This window comes from Oryzias latipes, chromosome 18 (genome assembly GCF_002234675.1).
Source record: "Oryzias latipes chromosome 18, ASM223467v1".
NCBI classification, from domain to species: Eukaryota; Metazoa; Chordata; class Actinopteri; order Beloniformes; family Adrianichthyidae; genus Oryzias; species Oryzias latipes.
The window spans coordinates 921109-943204 of record NC_019876.2 but is presented as its reverse complement, the minus strand read 5'-3'; the positions used below and the strand labels follow the sequence as shown (position 1 = coordinate 943204).

At 44.8% G+C, this 22096-nt stretch overlaps 2 protein-coding genes across 2 annotated transcripts; one reads left to right on the top strand and one right to left on the bottom strand.

Annotated features, from left to right (window-relative positions):
- Positions 1-1976: 1976 nt before the first annotated feature.
- LOC105356310 (CD276 antigen homolog) lies at positions 1977-21951 on the top strand. The gene is made up of 3 exons (XM_023965922.1): positions 1977-2735; positions 2953-3303; positions 21260-21951. Exons 1-3 carry the CDS (start codon positions 2672-2674, stop codon positions 21310-21312), a joined length of 468 nt encoding a protein of 155 aa, XP_023821690.1. The 5' UTR covers positions 1977-2671; the 3' UTR covers positions 21313-21951.
- LOC101161512 lies at positions 8643-14760 on the bottom strand. Its single transcript, XM_023965916.1, has 6 exons — positions 14527-14760; positions 14380-14415; positions 14020-14280; positions 9381-9626; positions 8973-9305; positions 8643-8907 (listed from the first exon to the last, which is right to left on the bottom strand). Exons 1-6 carry the CDS (start codon positions 14573-14575, stop codon positions 8795-8797), a joined length of 1038 nt encoding a protein of 345 aa, XP_023821684.1. The 5' UTR covers positions 14576-14760; the 3' UTR covers positions 8643-8794.
- Positions 21952-22096: the final 145 nt, after the last annotated feature.

Here is a 22096-nt window from a genome sequence, read left to right as displayed (position 1 = left end):
CTTCAGACTGGAGTCTTCCCTGCAACCCTAAAGACAGCTATAGTGTGGCCCAGTCTGAAGAAGAGTGGTTTAGATATATCCAATCTAAACAACTACCGGCCGGTATCCAACCTGTCATTTTTAATGATTTTATTAATGAAAATAACATTTTAGAAAAGTTTCAGTCTGGTTTTAGATCTCACCACTCAACAGAGATGGCACTTGTCAGGGTCTTAAATGATCTCAGGTCCAATGTGGACATGAAGAAAGTATCTGTTTTAGGTTTACTGGATCTGAGTTCAGCCTTTGACACAGTTGACCACTCAATCCTTTTAAACAGACTTCATGACATGGTTGGAATTACTGGGACAGCTTTTGGTTGGTTTAAATCCTACCTTACAAACAGAGATTTTATTATTAATGTAAATGATTTCTCATCTGAAAGGCACAAACTGACTTGTGGGGTGCCTCAAGGCTCCATCCTGGGTCCCACACTTTTTAATCTTTACATGCTTGGTGATGTCATCAGGAGACACGGCATTAACTTTCATAGCTATGCTGATGACACTCAACTATATGAAGCCGTTTGTCCTGATGACACTGGACCCCTGGATAGCCTTTTAAATTGTATTTTAGACATTAAAATGTGGATGGGAGAAAACTTTTTGCAGCTCAATCAGGACAAAACTGATCGGTTCTGAAGCTGAGAGAGATAGGGTCCAATTTTATCTGTCAACCCACTTTAGGAAAATATGTGACACAGTAAGGAACCTCGGTGTGATTTCTAGATGCAGATATTTGACCAACACGTGAACCAAGTAACTAAATCTGCATTTTACCATCTAAGGAATATCGCCCGAGTGAGACCCTTTCTCTCTAGAGCCAGTGCTGAAATCTTAATTCATGCTTTTATTACATCAAGATTAGATTACTGTAATGCCCTCCTTTCTGGTGTAAAGAAAACCACTCTCAATCGAGTGCAGCTAGTCCAGAACTCTGCTGCTCGCCTTTTAACGAGAACCAGGAAGAGGGAACACATTGCACCAATCTTAAAATCTCTGCACTGGCTCCCCGTCAGCTTCAGGGTTGATTTTAAGATTCTTTCAATAGTTTTCAAGAGTGTCCATGGCATTGGTCCTTCTTTTATATCAGAATTTCTTTTAGCTTATGAACCTCCCAGAACCCTTAGATCCTCAGGCGCGGGCCTGCTGATGGTCCCTAGAGTCAGGACAAAAATCCACCGCGAGGATGAGGACTTTCTCGAACTTGTGGATGTACAGTGGATGTGAGGACCTCATCCTCTGTTGAGGTTTTTAAAAAGAAGTTAGAGACTCATCTATTTAACTCAGCTTTGAATTAGATCTCATATGTGGGATTTTTACTTTAATATTTTATATATGCTATTTTATCACACATTTATTTATTTAATGCCTTTTAGTCCTTTTACTTATTCTAACTTATATTCCAGACTTTTTTATGCACTAACTTATCTTATTTTATTTTAATCAATACTTTCATATTTTACCTATTTTTATGTTTTAACTTTCTTTTTTTATTCCTTTTACATTTTAGACTGTTTACGAGTGTTTTCTCACCCCTGGCTGGGGTGTTAGTGTTCGGGCCTTGCTTGTCCACTGGCATCTCTTGTTCCGGGTCCTGGTGCGCCCACGTTTGGTGCTCCGGGCCTGGGGGTTGGGGGTCTCTGGGGCGGGGGGTGCTGGGGATGAGTTGTGCCTATGCTGCATAGATGGTGACACCCCGGCCAACAGGAGGACAGGGCGGACGGCGCCTTCTGGGTTCTCTTTTCTTTAGCTCTGTCATTTCTCTTTTACTTGTGCTTGTTTTTGTGTATTTTATTATGAGGGGCTTATTTAATTATTTTATTACATGTGTGGGGATTGGTTTTGTTGTATTCTTGTTTGTTTTTTATGGAAAGCACTTTGAGCTGTCTGTCTGACATGAAAGGTGCTTTATAAATAAAATTAATTTGAATTTGAATTTGAATAATAAATGATCCAGGTCACTTTCTGTTCCCAGAATTTGAGCTTTTACCTTCAGGCAGACGATTCAGAGCTCTCAAATACAAAACTAACCGATTGAGGTTTTCATTTATTCCAGCAGCAGCTGAACAAGAACTGATTAGTTCTGTTTGCAGATGCAGTTGTCCTATAGAAATAACACAATCTGCTTTGAGGAACATAATCATATGTATCTATTATTTTGGTACTGGTCCATAGTTTTAATAGTTGCTGTAGATTCATTGTGAATTGATGATGCATTTTACTGGAATTATTCTCTTAAGGTTTCAATTAGATATTTTATCATTCGGGTTCCTAACTGTGAGGGACATGTCTGGGGAAAATTCTTTATACTCCGGTTTTTATTATTTATTTTGTATTTGTTTGATGTACTTTTATGAATGATGAAACATTTAAGTATCTCTGTGGCCCAGAACACATTTCCTCTCTGAGGACAATAAAGTTTACCTTACCTAACCTGCAGCAGGGGGCGGGGTTTCTGTGGTGGGTGGACTTGATGACAGTGACGCTCCTCACCTGACACAGAGATCCAGCTGGAAACTCTCCAATAAACAGTCAGCGGGACTCAGTGTCGCTCAGCTGTCAGACCACGCCTTCAACCCAGAAGTAGTGGCGGTGCTTTTCCTGTAAACCACAGTGCTGAATCTCCAACCATGTGGCTCCTCGGTTCTGTTCTGTTCATGGTTCTGGGGGGTTTGTCTGGTTCCGGAACATCAGGTGAGATCAGAATAAAATAGAAATGTCTGAAAATAGTTAGAAAGTAGCCGTTAACAGTAGAAAAGACGTTAGTTTGAGGAATGAGGAAGAGAACGCTCTCGCTGATTCTGTTATGAAAGATAGAAAGATGGAGGAGAACCGATATCGTTACTGTAACGGTCCAGATTACTGATTACTGTCCTCTGGAATTCTCTGATCTCTGGTTCTTCTGATGCAGGTCTGAACATCACTGCTAGACCTGGAGATGACGTCACTCTGACATGTGGAGACACAAACATAACTAAGAATCTAGTTTTTGTGTGGAACAGACCTGACCTGCAGGAGGAGAAATGTGTGTTTTTTTACAGGGATGGTGGTGCTGTTCCAGCAAATCAGCATGAATCCTACAAGAACCGAGTGTTTCTGAATGACAGTCAGGTGAAGGATGGAAATCTGTCTGTGGTTCTGAAGAACGTGACCATTAATGACACTGGAATATATGAGTGCAGAGTTCTACAGGCAAGAACCAAGAGATCTGTTTTAAAAACTCCCCCCATCTGCACCGTCCATCTGTGGGTGGTTCCTCCAGGTGAGCAGTGTTTGTGTTCCTGCTTGATGTCAGAGTAAAGGTCTCAGATCAGACGTGTTTTCTGAAGATGTTGTTGATGAGACTCTGCAGGAAGCAGCTGCTCTGATGAGGAAGAGGAGAGGATTCTGTTCTGCACTCATCATCCTCTCTCTCTCCTGCAGGAAACCAAGGAGGACTGATTGCAGGAATTACCATTGGGATTGTTCTGTCAGTTCTTCTTCTTCTTCTTGGTGTTGGTTTCTGGATCTACAGGAAGAAAAAAGGTCCAAACCAAAGTTCCAGTGGTTCCAACAACCAGCAGAATCCTGAACAGGATTGTCTAAACTCAGATTCTAATGCAGTGAGAAACACAACAAACACAGATCCTTGAAGTTCTGAAGGTCTTTTCTGTTCCTGAAGTGGATCTTCTCTGCAGTTCAGACTCTAGAACCTTTCAGAATAAAAGTCTAAAGGTCAGAAGAAGCAGAAGTTTCCTCTAGAGAAGCTCCAGCCTCATCTGGAAGAAGTGGGACAGATGCTCAGAGGTTCTTCTCCTCTGAGGAAAGATGGAGCTTCAGTGAAGAAAGATGGAGACCAGCCTGCAGAGAAGCTGAACTTCTTCTGGTGAGGAGAACCTGCAGATGGAGTTCTAGAGGAAAGAAAGCTTCCAGAACCTCACATAACAGCTGCAGTCCAGCTGGAAGTTGGATCTTCATCGGATGCTTTGTTCTAGCATAAATGCTGCCGCTCACTCCTGAGAACATCAGAACATCTGACCCAGAACCTTCTTCCTGCTGGTTCTAGTGGGTTCTGCTGCTGAAGGTGGACTGTTCACAGGTCAATCATTTTATTTGGTTCTGCAGAAGCAGAACCTGCAGGTTCTCAACCGTCTGTAAAGTTTTTCTGTTCGTCTGAATAAAAGTTGTAAAGAGTTCCTCTGTTCTCCTCTCAGTCGTCACACAAACAGCAGAACCTCCTGGAGGAGGAGAACCTCAGGATCTCTGTCTGCATTTCTGGGAGGAACTGAAAGTCACATCTGAGGCTCCGCCTCCAGGAGGAGGAGCTTCCTGGAGGAGCAGCTGCTTCCTGTGAAAAGTCTCCAAGACTGACAGGTTGTGGGTTCAAATCCACTGTTGAGTTGTAGCAAAGACTCTAAATGGGACTAAGTTTCTGCCTGTTAGTGACCACAGAAAGTTCTGGAAACAAATCCCCACATGGACATAATCATGAACAAACATGAATGTGATCACTGAAGATCCAGGAAGAGAACTGGACCAAAGCCTCTTTCAGGGAGATCACCAATGTGAAAACTACACCCAGCAAGAATTCAACAATGTGCTAGCTCCTTTTGCTTTTTCTTGCTTTTCTTCTTGCTGTTCTTCTTGTCCTCTTGATCTCAAAGCGGAAGTCAGTTCTGCTGAACTTTCTTGCCCACTGGGCTAAACATTCCCTTCTGTGTTCTGTTCCAGACTAGCAGGTGACCTGGCCTTCAACACCTTTAATAAAAGGGTTATGTGGTTCTCATTCTATCTAATGGTAAACGTGGTGAAGCTTTGCTGGACTCAGGATCTTTCACATCTCTGGTACATGCCAGTATGATTTCACAGGAAAAACAAAATGGCAATGAGGCCACCAGAAGTTGTATCCACGGTCATGAACAGGCAGATCCCACAGCTGAAGTTTATTTAACTGTATAGGGGGTCAAACTTATTTGACATCAGTTGCTGTAGTTCCATCATTACTATATTCTGTCATATTGGGTAATGATATACCCACACTGAATGACCTTATGCACCACTCAACCACCCAGATTTCAAGTGCAAAGTTTGGAGAGTCACCCCAATCTGAGTTAATTAACCATGCTATGGAAGGGGTAAAAGTCTGTCATGAGGTTACAAGAGAACAAAGTGCAAAAAAAACGCAGAAAAGGAGAGACAAGTTAAATGGTTCACAGGGAAAATGTGAGTTAAATCTACCTCAGCCTCATGTTTCTCTTGATTTTGAAGTTCCCCAAGATGTAAGAACCTTGCAAAGAGAAGACCCCACTTTGAAGCCTTTGTTTAACCCTCGTGCTATCCTATGGGGTCCAGATGACCCCCCTTCCATTGACGTGTTCTCCCTACCATGACAAAGGTGGATAAAGGTGGAAAGATTTCATGTAATCCATGGACACCAGTGAAGATCACAAATCATTGAAGAAAAAAGGTTCAGAGCTCTGTCTAGTGGGTCTAGATGACCCAACTCCCAATGGTAAAGTGCCTAGGATAGCATAAGGGTCATAAAAGTAACTGAAATTGATGATGTAAAAACAGACTAAGTTACTTGTCTTGATGATTAAAAATGGTATTCTGTACCAGAAACGTGGCAAAAAGGATGCACTTGCCCTTCTCCTGCTGTTCAGAAAGAAAGTCATGGAACTTGGGCATACTATTGTCTGGGTAAGTCATATGGCTTTCCATATAACTTTAAGTAGGATCACAATCCGTTTTGTCTGGCCAGGAATGAGCAATCAACTCTCTGATTTTTGCAGCTCTTGTGAAACATGCCAGGTGACATCACTGAAAGGTGTAGCTCGTTCTCGACTCCAAAACATGCCAATTATTGAGACCTCCTTTGGACAAGTTGGCATGGATATTGTGGGTCCCCTAGAGAGGAGCTCCTCAGGTAACCGTTACATACTAGTTTTCTGTGACTATGCCACCCGCTATCCAGAGGCTTTCCCTCTCAGATCAATTAAAGCAAGACATGTTGCAAACTTCCAGTTCATTTCTAGGATGGGAGTTGTTTACGAAGTCCTCACTGATTGTGGAATCAACTTTTCGTCTAAGCTGTTGCAGGATGTTTATAAGTTGCTAGGAGTTAGGGGATTTAAGACCACCCCATATCACCCCCTAACGGATGGGATGGTAGAGAGATATAATGAGACTTTTAGAGAGCATGCTGGGACCAGTGGCTGCCCTATTTTCTGTTTCCGTGTCATGCAGTTCCACAGGCATCCACAGGCTTTTCACCTTTTGGGCTGCTGTAGGGTCACCAGATCAGAGGTCCTTTGGATCTCCTGAAGGACTACTGGGAGAATCTCAGGCTGCAAGGAGAAAATGTTGTGGTGAAAATGAGAGAGCGACTGGAGGAAATGGCGGCATTGGTGCAGGACAACATGAAAGCTGCACAGAAACACCAAAGCACCTGGTATGACAAAAAAGCACATGACCGAACCTTCACTCCAGGCCAAAAGGTGTTCCTGTTGCTCCCAACCAGTGAAACAAAGTTCTGACAAAGTGGCATGGACCTTATGAGATCACCAGAAAAGTGTAGTAATGTGACCTATGAACTGTTCATGCCTGAAAGACAAAAGCATCATTAGCTCTGTCATGTCAATCTCTTGAAAGTGTTTCACAGCAACCAGGGGACAGTACCACAGCAGTTCTTTATCGGTCAGTGAAGGATGACTATTTCTTCAGTTAACCTCTCTAATCTGTCTTCTCATAAACATGAAACAATCAGACCGTTCTAAGATCCACAGCTGTTTCAGGAAAGTCCAGGCTTCACATCACTGGTCCAGCATAAGATCTGACTGAAGGAGGATGCCCCCACTCGACAACGGAGTTATGGCATCCCTGAGCGGTTGGTGCCAGTATTGCAACCAGAAATTAACTGTACAACAGCCTCATTTCATGTCAGAAAAACACAATTTTATATGTTAAAGAAAAGTGGGAAAAGGAAATGTCCATCACTATTTCAGAGAAAGAATGGTTTTCAACATGTGCAGCAACTCAATCTTCTACCTCATCACTGAAATGGAGGGAATTGAACTGGAAAAATCTCATGTTCTTCTTTAGTACGAATAAAGCAAACAATCAGCAGATCCACAGACGTGTTGGAGACAGTGTGATACAGCAAACCACTCATCCTGCAGACGGATGCCTCAGGTGTCAGCCCTAGTTTCTTCTTCAAGAGGTCAATGAGGACAGAGAACTGAAATATTCCACAGTGGAGAAGGAATGTCTAACCAGGAAGTGAGTCTTTGACTCTTTCTGCTTTTGTCTGCTTGGACGCCTCTTCATCCTGGAGACAGATCATCGTCCCCAGCAATGGCTGAACTGCATGAGAGATTCCAATACACACCTTGCTGGGTGGTACCTTTCATTGCAACCTTATGATTTGACAGTACATTGTAAACCTGGCTGTTGTAATGTTGTTGCAGGTTGTTTGTCAAGGACAGCAAAGGTTAGAACTGTTATGGCTTGTTTGGGGGGGGTAACAAAGTGGCATTTGTTGCTTGTGTGTCTACTTGTGTCCAACTAAGTTTACCTGTTTTTCTGCTTACCAACTTGCTCACCAGGGCATGTTTGGATACATGTTTCAGCTGCTTGGCAGCCATTTTGAATGTCCAACTGAAACCATTTCTGAAAGGCTGTTTAATTGTCAACTCCTGGATTCCTTCTGTAATAGTTTGAACCAATTAGGGCAAGGCTATACAAGCAGAGGAGAGGAGAGGAGGATGGAGTTTGGGATTGAGAACATAGACTGTGAAAATACAGTAAAACCCTTTAACTCCAAACAAACCACGACCCAGCACAGCTGCTTCTGCCATTCTGTCACAGCTCCTCACCGGTCTTCCTCAAACACTTGGACCTTGATTCCAAATGAAAGACTTTCCTTTCATCAGAACCAGGACTTTGGACCTCTGACCAACAATCTTCGTCCAGGTGAGTTCTTTCCTCCGTTGGTCCGGGTTCAGAAGTGATTTAACCCGAGGAACCGGACAGTTGGAGCCCGTCTCCTGAATGTGGTTCTGAAGCTGGTTCCTCCTGGTTCCTGCAGGTTCTGGAATCCTTTAGATGATCCTCTGAAGTCCACGTCGTCTCTTCAGCGGCTGCATCTCCTCCAGAACGTTTTCTCGTTCTGTGGTTCTGCTCGGACACGGCGCTCTGGGAACCGCCTCCTTAGAGAGGAACTTTAGTGGTTCAGCCAGACTCTGGGGGGGTCAGTGAAGGTCTGATAGAACCATCCAGAACCAGACTGAACCAGTTGAAGGACATGAGGGGAACCTGCAGCTGCTTTGATGATCAGTTGGTGAAACTGTTTCAAACATTCATGTCCTGCAGAATTTAGACAGATTCTCCACAGTTTTCTGGTTCTGAAATCTGGTTCTGTGGGTTTAGGAGCTGAAAGTCCAATTGATGTAAAAAAAAAAGAAATCAATCAGACAGTGACCCGGATGACAGCTGGATGTTATTATGGAATGATGGAAATGAAAACACTTTCATCTGGATGTCTGCAGAAACACTGAATAAAAATATGATTCTATTCCAGATACGTTTAGAAAAGTGACTAAAAAGACTAACTGAAGAATTTACTTTGAAATTTAGATTTATTGTATTCAACACACAAACACAAGATTTTAAATCAAACAAAAACATTTAGACATTTTAAACAAATTCAAGAAAATTACAAAAATAAAAAAGTGAAAATTATCTTAAAGTTTCTGAAACCAAAAGAGACTCTCTGTTCAGAATTGATGCTCTGTGGTTCCAGATGTGATGATGTCATCATCGTCTTCAGCCAATCCCTGCTCAGCATGTGAGTGCTGGGTCATCACCATGGAGACAGACGGGTCACTTCCTGCAGACAGAACAGTTTAGAAACTGAAGATGATTGATCAAATGTGATTGATTGATTTCTGTTACCTGAGGCTCTTTGTGGACATAAAGACACCAGAAGGAGAGTGGAGATGAAGAACGGACTGATCACCAGCAGGTGGAGCAGGACTCTCAACTCAAGACCTAATGCAGGGGGCGGGGCTTCTGTGGTGGGCGGGGTTTCTGTGGTGGGTGGGACTTCTATGGTGGACGGGGTTCCTATGGTGGGAGGGACTTCTGTGGTGGGCGGGGTTCCTATGGTGGGAGGGACTTCTGTGGTGGAAGGGGTTCCTATGGTGGGAGGGACTTCTGTGGTGGAAGGGGTTCCTGTGGTGGGAGGGACTTCTGTGTTGGGCGGGACTCCGGTGGTCCTGGGTTTCTCTGCAGACAGAATCCCACCTGGTCAGGTGACTGCATGGAGGAAATCCATGGTGAGATGACAGTGAAGCTCCTCACCTGAGACAGAGATCCAGCTGGATGGAGACTCTCCATGAGCGCTGATGTGACACTTGTAGAGACCTTCATCAGACCTGGAAACATGCTGGAGGGTCATGTGACCTGTAGGCTCAGTCCTGATGAGGGAGCCATCTTTATAGAAAGCAGCTGAGGGCTTGGAGGGAGGGGTCTGTGATTGACAGCTCAGAGTGAGGTCATGACCCTCCATCACAGGGAGGACAGGACTCTGCAGGATCACTGATCCACCTCAACACAGAGACAAAGCATTTCATCCATCTGCACACAGCTGCAGCAACACTAACTCCACAGTCTGATCTTACCTGATCTCAGCCCACTCTTACTACAAATGAGAAGAATAACAGTGACATAGACCTGAGTGATGTTGTGTCCTTTCCGAAACTTTGTGCGTTGGAACTCTGTGTTAAGCCAAAGCGTAAAGATGACAGAACATCCGAAATAAAGCTCACAAACAGATTTTTACCCCTAACACAATGTGATGTTAAAGAACAAAGTGAAATTGGACCACAGAATAGGAGTTATAATGTTGGAAACAAAGCACAGGCAGAAAGAAAATCTGTGCCAAACGTCAAGGTCAGAGATACGCTGCTGCTTGGAGATGGCGCTATCAGTGGAGTCAGCCACAGAAGAATGCAAACTTTATGTTGCCCAAGTTCTACTGTTCCAGTGATTACAGGACTCTTATCTAAAGTCTTGTACCAAGGAGTCAAACGAATAATCATCCATGTAGGTGCTGTCGATATCAAAAAAGAACAATCTGAACGTTTGAAAAAAGACTTCATCAAGTTATTTGAAGAGATTGACAAAGTAGAGGTTGAAGCATTCATCAGTGGACCTCTTCCTAACATCGATGGGGTGTCACTCAAGTTCAGCCGTCTGTTTCAGCTGAACAATTGGCTCTCCAGAGAGTGTGCTTCCAGAGGATTCCATTACATTGAGAACTTCAATACATTCTGGAAGCGAAAGGACCTTTTCATGGGAAGAGGCCCACACCTGAACAGAGGTGGAGCAAGAGAGTTAGTGAAGAACCTCCTCCACGCTCTGGGGCAAAGAGGCCAAGGCCCTGAAAAGGCAGTAAGGAACGACCGAGCCAGTGTCCCAGGAACCACAGCACAACGGCAACAACAACAACAACTACCTCCACCACCACCACCGGTCAAAGACTTGGATCCGGCAGCACCAGCACCACAACCATCTCCATCTAAGGACTCAGCTGCACCAGCATCACAACAACCACCGCCAGCTAAGGACCCAACCGCAGAACCACAACAACAACCACCAGATTTGGCCCCAGAAATTCCACCATCTGACCAGCTGTGGGCGCCCCCTGCTACATCTACTCCCAGTGAAGAATCACTTTCCTTTTCGTCCCCCCCACTTTCACCCATGGCCCTACCTAGCCATTTTGATAGCCTCATTAAGTCAGGAATTAAGATGGCTCCCCTAACACCTGTGAGCCTCACACCACACAGGAGCTCTCCTACCCCTCCAGCGCCCCCTCCTTATCCTTCACCCAAAGTCCCTCCCAAAGCCCCTCCAACACGCCCCCTCCGTCGTTCACCCAAATCCCGTCCAGCTCCCACTCCTCCCGGTCCATCACCCAAACTACCCTCAACTCGACCTCCCCTGCGCGCCTCTAGACGTGGTATCCCCCAGAGCTAGGATGAAACGGGCCCCCAGTGTCCTAGGAAAGGTTATGTCAAACTGGGGCTCTGTGATGAACAGCTTCCTTCTGGTGCTATACCTGTAGTTGCACCACGTAGAATGCAAAAAAGGGCAGTTAAATTGTCCAATCAAAGAAATCTAGTTCATATCCCCAGCAAGAAGGTTTTGACCAGTCCCAAGGAAACTAATCTCAAACTTGCTGCACTCAATGTCAGATCTTTATGCAACAAATCATTTTTAATCAATAATCTTATCTCTTCTTTTAATCTTGATTTTATGTTTTTAACTGAAACATGGCTTGACAAAAACACAGGAAACATAGTTCTAGTCGAATCAACTCCCCCCAAATACAAACATGTATCGGAAATACGAGAAAATAAAAAGGGTGGAGGCGTTTCTGCACTGTTTAGAGATAATATTGCAACCCGCAGACTATCATTTGGTGTGTTTTCATCATTTGAGTATGTGTCCTTTAAGATTGAGTTAAAACAAACTCCTCCCTTACTCTGCATAGTCATGTACAAACCTCCTCATCACAGCCAAAGTTTCATTGATGATTTCACTGAAATGCTCTCAGACTTTGATGGTCTAGTCATTACAGGTGATTTTAATGTTCATGTTGATAATGTCAATGACAGAAATGCAAAAGAGCTCAATGCTGTCCTTGAAACCTTTGGTCTAATTCAGCATGTGAGTTGCCCCACCCACAGCAGAGGGCACACTCTGGACCTGCTCATCACAAAGGGGGGTTATTATTTACAATGTCAGTGTGGTTGATGTCGCCCTCTCTGATCATTTCTGTGTATTCTGTGTAAGCTCCCTGGAGGAACGATGATCTAGTCAGGGCACAGAAACAACAGTGCCGCAGAGCTGAGCGAAAGTGGCGCAAGTCAAAACTCCAGGTTCATTATGAAATGTATAGGGGGGAGTTGTACGCTTACAACCAGATCTTATGCAGAACAAGGGAAAGGTACTTCTCTGAAATCATTGGAAGTTGCAGCAGCAACTCTCGTGTCCTGTTCACAACAGTAAACAGATTAACTAACCCTCCAACCCAGCTACCAATAGAACTGGTTTGCACACCCAAATGTAATGAGTTTGCTGTATTTTTTAATGACAAGGTTCAGGGCATTAAAAAAGCCATCAACTCCACAACACATATAACTATCGAACGGCCACCTACTCACTCTAAGCTGACTCACTTTATACCTGTCACTGACCAAACTGTCCAAGAGACCATCACCCGTCTGAGCTCGTCTACATGCTGCCTTGATGTGTTACCCACTAGATTTCTAAAGTCTGTCCTGAACAGTGTGTTGCCATCAATTACTCAAATAGTTAACATGTCTCTTCAATCTGGAATATTTCCAGAGGCCTTAAAAACTGCAGTCATTAAACCTCTCCTGAAGAAAAGCGGTCTTGATCCCACTGTACTGAATAATTACAGACCTATCTCTAATCTGCCATTTTTAGGAAAAGTCCTTGAAAAAGTTGTCTACCAACAGCTCACTGATTTTCTCTTATTAAACAATTCATTTGATGTTTTCCAGTCAGGTTTTAGACCCCGTCATAGCACAGAAACTGTTCTTATCAAGGTAACCAACAACATCCGCCTGAACACTGATGATGGAAAAGTCTCTGTCTTAATCCTGCTAGACCTGAGCGCTGCCTTTGATACTGTTGATCATGGGATCCTTTTGCAGACTCCAAGACTGGGTTGGCATCTCTGGATCTGCCCTAAGTTGGCTCAAGTCTTATCTAGAAGACAGGAAATATTTTGTTGAAATTGGGAGTTGTGTCTCAGACTACATGGGCTTGACTTGTGGTGTGCCCCAGGGATCGATCCTGGGACCCCTTCTGTTCAACCTCTACATGCTGCCACTAGGGCAGTTAATACGCAGTAATAACATATCTTATCACAACTATGCAGATGAAACTCAGATCTATGTGTCACTGACAGCAGGTGAATATGGGCCGAATGTGGATTCACTCAGCCACTGCCTCCAACAGATCAGTGCGTGGATGCAGAACAACTTTCGCCAGCTAAACTCAAACAAGACCGAAGTTATTATTTTTGGTCCACAGAAACAAAGAGAAAGTCTCAGCAGCTACCTTCATTCTCTGTCTCTTAAACCCTCAAATCAAGTCAGAAATCTAGGGGTAATCATGGACTCTGACCTGAACTTTAACAGCCATATACATCAGCGGCATTTTACCATCTGAAAAACATCGCCAAAATCAAAAACATAGTGTCAAAGCGAGACCTGGAGATACTTATTCATGCATTTGTCTCCAGTAGGTTAGACTACTGTAACGGCCTGCTCACCGGCCTCTCCAAACGAGCTGTAAAACAGCTTCAGTACATCCAGAATGCTGCTGCTCGAGTCCTGACCAGAACCAGGAAGTATGATCACATTAGTCCTGTGCTCAGGTCTCTGCACTGGCTCCCTGTACCTCAAAGAATAGACTTCAAAGCAGCTCTGCTTGTGTACAAGTCTCTCCATGGCCGAGCACCAAAGTACATCTCTGACATGTTAGTGCCATATGAACCATCTCGTACTCTGAGGACCTCAGGGGCCGGCCTCCTGTTGATTCCCAGAGTCAGAACTAAACAAGGGGAATCAGCGTTTCAATATTCTGCAGCTAAAATCTGGAACAGCCTCCCTGAAGTCGTAAGACAGGCCTCTTCTGTGTTCATGTTCAAATCTAGACTTAAAACATTTCTGTTTAGCCGTGTCTATGACTGAAAGGTCCTATCTGCACTTTTCTTTCCTTTCCTTCCTTTATTTTTAAATCAATTTTCAATTTTTTTTTCTTTTCTTTTAAAGTAAATTTTATGTTGATTATTTCTATGATGTGTTGTGATTTTAATGCATTTTTCTGTTTTGTGAAGCACCTTGAATTACTTTGTGTATGAATTGTGCTATACAAATAAACTTGCCTTGCCTTGCCTTACCAGAAACACTGATGTTCACGCTGATGCTGGAGGCTCCTCCCCCTCTGGACTCACACCAGTAAACGCCGCTGTCTAATGGGTGTATGTAGCTGATGAAGCAGAATGAACTGCGTAACTTTGCCCATTCAGAACAGTCGGTGATATCTCCAGCTAAACTTTTCCTCCTCAGAGTCCATCCTGCAGAGCTGTGGTCCTCACACTTCAGAGTCACTGATTCTCCTTCAAAGAACTGAGATCTGCTGGGACTCACAGTCAGACCAACTGCAACAACAAAGTAAAGACACACAGAGTGTTGCTGCTGTCAGAGGCTTTCTTGGACACAAAGACAGAGAGTGGGACTGACTGAGGAAGTGGACTAACTTTGGTTGGTTGTGCAGCACAGCAGGGAGCTCAGAGCTGCAGAGAAATGACACTCAGCTTAGTTGGAGCTTTGATGAAGGCTCTGCTGTGGGAAGCAGCATCTGTCAACGTTTCCACACCAACACACATCCAGCAGACGGGACTCACCCAGCAGCATCTGGACAGATGTTCCCTCCATTCTGCAGCTGCAGGACATCAGACCAACAGCAGTTGGACAGACACCAAAGTCTGATTCTTCTGTTAGGATGATCGTCTGTGTGACGGTTCACTTTTCTCTGAAGCATCAACCAGGAAACTCAGACAGGAAGAGACGTGACAAACCACAAACACAGTGGTCACAGGAGAAAAAAACTGTTGTCTTCATATGAAAGAGTTTTCATGAAGTGTCAGAACTCTGATGGCACCTCTGAGGTTGGTTGTCGTGACGACTACGACCAAACTTGGTTTGTTGTTTTGTGTGGGTGGAGGGTCTTTGTATGTTTCCTACTTTCATACATCCCCACTGGTGTGTTTTCATGAATGTCCATCACTACATAGGACAGTCTCATTGGGTCCACCATGTTCTCCGTCTTTCTTCCTGGACTCTCTGGCATCTTTGAAGGAAATGATCCTGAGTCAGGAACAAGCTGAGGCTGATCACACTGGTTTCTTGACGTAGTATCTGCTCACCAACGTCTAGTCATTGCAAAACTGATGACATCACAGCAGGGGTCAAGAACCAGAAGGACATGTAGGACGGCAACCTTCTGCATTTCACCGAGACGTGCCACTGAATCACGTCATCCACCTGGCAGAGTTTATCCAGATTGATCACATTGTCAACATAATGGAGTTGGTCTGATGGTCAACAACCAGTGGTGGGACACTGTGACCATTGTTCCCCTCTCACGCTCTTGCATTCCAAATCTTGAACTTCAGGCCATCAAATGAAGCCCCTTTTATCCCTCTGCCATCCATGTCAGTCATAGTCAGTGAAGATTTTATTCCACCTCAAGACACAGACTCAACTACTGGAATCTACATGAGACACTAAAGATCCACCAATCATAGCACCAGGACGCCACGCTCATTGTTTGAAGGACTAGAACAGTTTCAAGCAACAACTGCTGAATCTCCACCACTTGCCCCAGTAGGGGTGAAAGGACACTGAAACTGGTACATGTCATTTGAAAACAGCTACAAGGCTCAGTCCTAACCACCATTTGGAACGGTGGACCATGTTGCCATTTTCGTTTTGCTTATGTGCCTCTGAAACAGGAAGCCACGATACAGAAGGAGGCAGTAACCTGGCTAGGCTGAAGATGATGGACAATACAGACAGGGACATGTTCTGGTACAACTTTGTGATGTCAACATGTTTGAGGAAATGGTCATGGGGCTTTAAGGTAAACAAATGGAGGATACAGAGCAGAAAACCACCATCAAGATACATTTTATTACCAAAAGTGTTGGCTCACCCATCCATATGATCAGAATCAGGTGTCCTAATCACCTGGCCTGGTCACAGGTGTATAAAATCATCACTCAGACATGCAGACTGCTTTTACAAACATTGGTGAAAGAATGTTCCGCTCAGTGAATTCCTGCGTGGAACTGTCATAGGACTCCACCTGTGCAACAAATCCAGTGGTAAAATGTCCTAAATCTTCCCCAGTCATCTGTCAGCTCTATCAGAATAAATTGGAGGAGTTTGGGAACAACAGCAACTCAGACACCAAGTGGTCGAGCATGTAAACTGATGGAGAGAGGTCAGTGGATGCTGAAGTACAAAGAGGTCTCAGACTTTCTGCAGTCAATTGCTACAGAGCTCCAAACGTCGTGTGACCTTCAGATTAGTCCAAGTCAAGCACGCAGGGAGCTTCATGGAATGGTTGTCCAAGGCCGAGCAGCTGCATCCAAGACACACATCACCAAGTGCAATGCAAAGCATTCTGGACTGTATTGTGGCTCAGAATAAATTTGGTGTAGAAGGAGTAATGATGTGGGACTGTTTTTCAGGACTTGAACTTGGCCTCTTAGTTCCAATGAAAGGAACTTTGAATGTTTCAGAATGTTGGAAAAGATTTGGACAGTTATGAAAACAATTGCTAAAAAGGTGTACAAACCCTGGATCTGCCTCCTCTAAATTATGGTGTGTGCCAGCAACCATTAACAGCAGGGGTCCCCAGATCCAGGCCTCGAGGGCCGGTGTCCTGCATGTTTTCCAACCAACTTGCCATTGAAGGCTAAACACACCTGATCCAGGTAATCAGCAAAAAATAAGGCAGGACCTCTGGAAAACCAGCAGGACACCGGCCCTCGACGCCTGGATTTGAGTAGCCCTGATTAACAGGTTCTGATCCACGGACGTCAGTGCACCAGATGGTCTGTAGGGGGCGATCAGATCACAAACATATGGAGGAGTTTGACAATGGAGGGCCCTAAAAGTCAGCACTAAGATTCTATATTGAAAGCGGTAAGCAACCGGGAGGCAAAGAAGAGCTTTGAGGATCGGGGAGATGTGATCTCTTCTCTTGGGTCCAGATCCTCACAGCAGAGTTCTGGATCAACTGCAGTCGAAACAGCTCCTCCTTCTTATTCAGACAGGAAAACAGACTGTTACAGTGGTCTAGCCATGTAGAAACAAAGGCATAAGCAAGCTGTTTCTCATAAATGTGCATGCTGTGTTTGACAAACACAATAAATGTTTCAGAAATTAACAACGAATGTTTAACAAATAAAGAAGGAATATCTGAAAGAATTTTGATTAAATATGCTGACGAGTCTTCATCACCAGCTCATATAAATGTAGACATTTGTGGATGATTGATTTTTTCAGAAGGGTGTTTTCATGGAGGTTGTATTTTGTTGACGGTCCCTTGGCAACCGTGTCACTGTTCTGTCTGCAGCTGGAAGAGAACATCCATCCATCCATCGATCTTCCTCCACTTATCCGGGACCAGGTCGCGGGGGCAGCAGTCTAAGCAGAGATGCCCAGACTTCCCTCACCCCAGCCACTTCCTCGAGCTCCTCTGGGGGGAAACCCAAAGGCGTTCCCAGGCCAGCTGAGAGACGTAGTCTCTCAGACTCAATGTCCCCAACCTCCCTCGGTACCTGTTTAAAGTTCTCCCGGATGTGGAAGTTAAAGACTTCCCTAACGGAGGGCTCAGCCAGACTTTCCCAGCAGACCTTCACAGTACGTTTGGGTCTTCCAAGACTTTCCGGCCTCCTTCCCCGCCAGCGAATCCAACTTACCACCAGGTAGTGATCAGTGGACAGCTCTGCCCCTCTCTTCACCCGAGTGTCCAAAACCCAGGGCCGAAGGTCGCCTGAAACAACTACAAAGTCGATCATTGACCTCCTGCCTAGGGTGTCCTGATGCCAGGTGTATTGATGGACCCCCTTGTGCTAGAACATGGTCTTCATTATGGACAACCTATGACGGGCACAGATGTCTAATAACAAAACACCACTCCGGTTCAGATCCAGGGGGGCATTCCTACCAATCACACCCTTCCAGGTGCCACTGTCATTGCCCACATGGGCATTGAAGTCCCCCAGGAGGACAATGAAGTCCCCCGTTGGGGCACTTTCCAGTACCCCTTCGAGAGCCACCAAGAAAGTCTGGTACTCTGAACTGCTGTTTGGCCTGTAAGTTGAAACTACAGTTAGAGACCTGTCCCCCAGCTGGATGCGGAGGGACATGACCCTCTTGTCCACTGGGGTGAATTCTAACACTTGGCGGCTGAGCTGGGGGCTCACGAGTAAGCCCATCCCAGACCGCCGCCTCTCACCTTGAGTGGTGGAGAGTCAAACCCCTCTCTAAGAATTGAGTTTCAGAGCCCAGGCTATATGTGGAGGTGAGCCCGACTACATCTAGACAGTATCTCTCAACCTCTCGCACCAGCTCAGGCTCCTTCCCTACCAGAGAGGTGACATTCCATGTCACAAAATCCAAGTTCCATGACCAGGGTTTGGGTCGCCGAGGCATCCGCCCTCGATTGCCACCCAAACCACATTGCACGGGTACGGGTGGTGGGCCCATGGGAGAGTGGTCCCACGTTGCTCATTCGGGCTGTGCCCGACCGGGCCCGTGGAAAGAGCCCCGGTCCCGGTCGCACTGTTGTTCCTGAATCAGAGGTTCGACTATCGGACCGACTCTCCTCTCCAGTACCCTGGCACAGACTTTCCCAGGGAGGCTGAGGAGTGTAATTCCCCTGTAGTTGGAACACACCATCCAGTCCCCCTGCTTAATGAGGGGAACCACCACCCCTGTCTGCCATTCGAGTGGTACAGTTCCCGACTGCCACGTGATGCTGCAGAGACGTGTCAACCAAGACACTCCCATAGAATCCAGAGACTTGAGGTACTTAAGGCAGACTTCATCCACTCCCGGGGCCTTGCCACTGAGGAGCTCGTTGACTACCTCAGTGACTTCAGCCCGGGCTATATGTGGAGGTGAGCCCGACTACATCTAGACAGTATCTCTCAACCTCTCGCACCAGCTCAGGCTCATTCCCTACCAGAGAGGTGACATTCCATGTCACAAAATCCAAGTTCCATGACCAGGGTTTGGGTCGCCGAGGCATCCGCCCTCGATTGCCACCCAAACCACATTGCACCGGCCCCTTTTGAGGTCTCCTACGGGTGGTGGGCCCATGGGAGAGTGGTCCCACGTTGCTCATTCGGGCTGTGCCCGACCGGGCCCGTGGAAAGAGCCCCGGTCCCGGTCACCAGGCCCTCGCCTGCGAGCCCCAACCCCGGGTCTGGCTCCGGAGTGGGGCCCCGGTTACGCCAATCCGGGCAACATAATCGGGGCCTTGTTGTTTCCTTTCATCAGAGGTTCTGAACAGCTCTTTGTCTGGCTCGTCACCAAGAGAACATTTCTCATTAAAAGGCAGACAAAGCCTGATCTTTTTAGAAATACATTTGAAGTTCCCTCTCTGTGTCAGCACAAAATGTTTGAGATCCTTGCTGTCACATTTGAGTATTCAGCATGTGAGTGCTGGGTCATCACCATGGAGACAGACGGGTCACTTCCTGCAGACAGAACAGTTTAGAAACTGAAGATGATTGATCAAATGTGATTGATTGATTTCTGTTACCTGAGGCTCTTTGTGGACATAAAGACACCAGAAGGAGAGTGGAGATGAAGAACGGACTGATCACCAGCAGGTGGAGCAGGACTCTGAATTCAAGACAAGGGGAACCTGCAACAGGGGGCGGTGTTTCTGTGGTGGGTGGGACTTGATGACAGTGAAGCTCCTCACCTGAGGCAGATATCCAGCTGGATGGAGACTCTCCAATTTAGTCAATTGTTGTTTTTTTTAAAGAAATTTTGTTTTATTTTCCAAACACGTAGAACAAATATTCATGACAAGAACAGTCATAACAATGAGAATGCCAGGTGATGCATTTACGTTAAAGAAAGAACTTTTGCAAAAGACAGACAGCTGTTATTTATACAAATGGCTTTTTTAAAACAATTAGAAATAGTTTGTAATTAAGATTCAAATTCTTTAATTATTATATGGGGGGGGGGGGGTTGTGATGAAAAAATTTTGATTTGTGAAAATAAAACTTACCAAACATTATAATTAGATGAATTTCCACTTTTATGTTTGATTTTATCTTCTTTTCATGTTGACCAAATATGATATGTATTTAAATTTAATCTGAAATAGTGAGTCTAATTTATGATTTATAAAACGTGAACATTCTTCCCATAATGGATTACAGTTCCAAAATAGGTGACAGAGTTTCTGGTGTTCTTCACAGAGAGGACAGTTGGGGTCTATTGTCTTCTTTTATCTGAGCATGAACTGATTATGGGATAGATTCTATGTAGGAGACGTCTCTCATCTTGTTAAGGATTAGTCATTTCTGATGCAGAGTGAAATATTTTTCAGGACAAGTCAGGAACAAATGTTCTCCACTAGAAGACAGCAGAGGAACAGAAATGACATTGAACTGAAACTGGAGGACTTTGTTCTTCAGGACAAGTAGAAAAAGAATTTTCCAACATTAGAAGGAGATGTTTCCATCAAGGTCAATGTTTTAAAGAGTTCACAGATTTCAGTAGCAACAGCATCAAAAACAATTGAATACTCTGTTGGAATAAACAGTCAGTATGCAGGAAGTTAGCGGGACTCAGCTGTCAATCAAAAGACCACGCCTTCACCCCATAACAAGCGGCAGTGCTTTTCCTATAACCTGCAGTGCTGAATATTCAACCATGTGGCTCCTCGGTTCTGTTCTGTTCGTGGTTCTGGCCGGTTCTTCTGGTTCCGGAACATCAGGTGAGATCAGAATAAAACAGAAATGTCTGAAAATAGTTAGAAAGTAGCCGTTAAACAGCAGAAAGACGTTTGTTTGAGGAATGCAGAGGAGAAAGCTCGTGATGATTCTATTCATGAAGTAAAGATATACAGATGACATAGAAATATACAGATGGAGGAGAACCGAGGACCCATCGGAACCAAGGATGCTACTGTAACGGTCCAGATTACTGATTACTGTCCTCTATAATTCTCTGATCTCTGGTTCTTCTGATGCAGGTCTGAACATCACTGCTAGACCTGGAGATGACGTCACTCTGACATGTGGAGACACAAACATAACTAAGAATCTAATTTTAGAGTGGAGCAGAACTGACCTGCAGGAGGAGAAATATGTGTTTTTTACAGGAGAACTGGTGTTCATCTTGAACATCAGCATGAATCTTTCAGGAACCGAGTGTCTCTGAAGGACAGTCAGATGAAGGATGGAGATCTGTCTGTGGTTCTGAAGAACGTGACGATTAATGACACTGGAATATATGAGTGTAGAGTTCAGAGAAAAGGCAGATCTAATTTACAAATTCCTCCCATCTCCACCATCCATCTGTCCGTGGATCCTCCAGGTGACCCGTCTCCAGGTGAGCAGTGTTTGTGTTCCTGCTTGATGTCAGAGTAAAGGTCTCAGATCAGACGTGTTTTCTGAAGATGTTGTTGATGAGACTCTGCAGGAAGCAGCTGCTCTGATGAGGAAGAGGAGAGGATTCTGTTCTGCACTCATCATCCTCTCTCTCTCCTGCAGGACAGGTGTCCAGTATGGATCACTGGGATTGTTCTGGCAGTTATTGTTGTTCTCTGGATCTACAGGAAGAAAAAAGGTCCAAATCAAAGTTCCAGTGGTTCCAACAACCAGCAGAATCCTGAACAGGATTGTCTAAACTCAGATTCTAATGCAGTGAGAAACACAACAAACACAGATCCTTGAAGTTCTGAAGGTCTTTTCTGTTCCTGAAGTGGATCTTCTCTGCAGTTCAGACTCTAGAACCTTTCAGAATAAAAGTCTAAAGGTCAGAAGAAGCACAAGTTTCCTCTAGAGAAGCTCCAGCCTCATCTGGAAGAAGTGGGACAGATGCTCAGAGGTTCTTCTCCTCTGAGGAAAGATGGAGCTTCAGTGAAGAAAGGTGGAGACCAGCCTGCAGAGAAGCTGAACTTCTTCTGGTGAGGAGAACCTGCAGATGGAGTTCTAGAGGAAAGAAAGCTTCCAGAACCTCACACAACAGCTGCAGTCCAGCTGGAAGTTGGATCTTCATCGGATGCTTTGATCATAATAATAATAATAATAATAATAATAATAATATATATAATAGAATATTTCCAGACCCTCAAAGTTCTTCCAATGTGTCCATTATTCATTCATTCTTGGTGAGGGTAACTACTGATGGACCACTGCTGCCCTGGGGCAG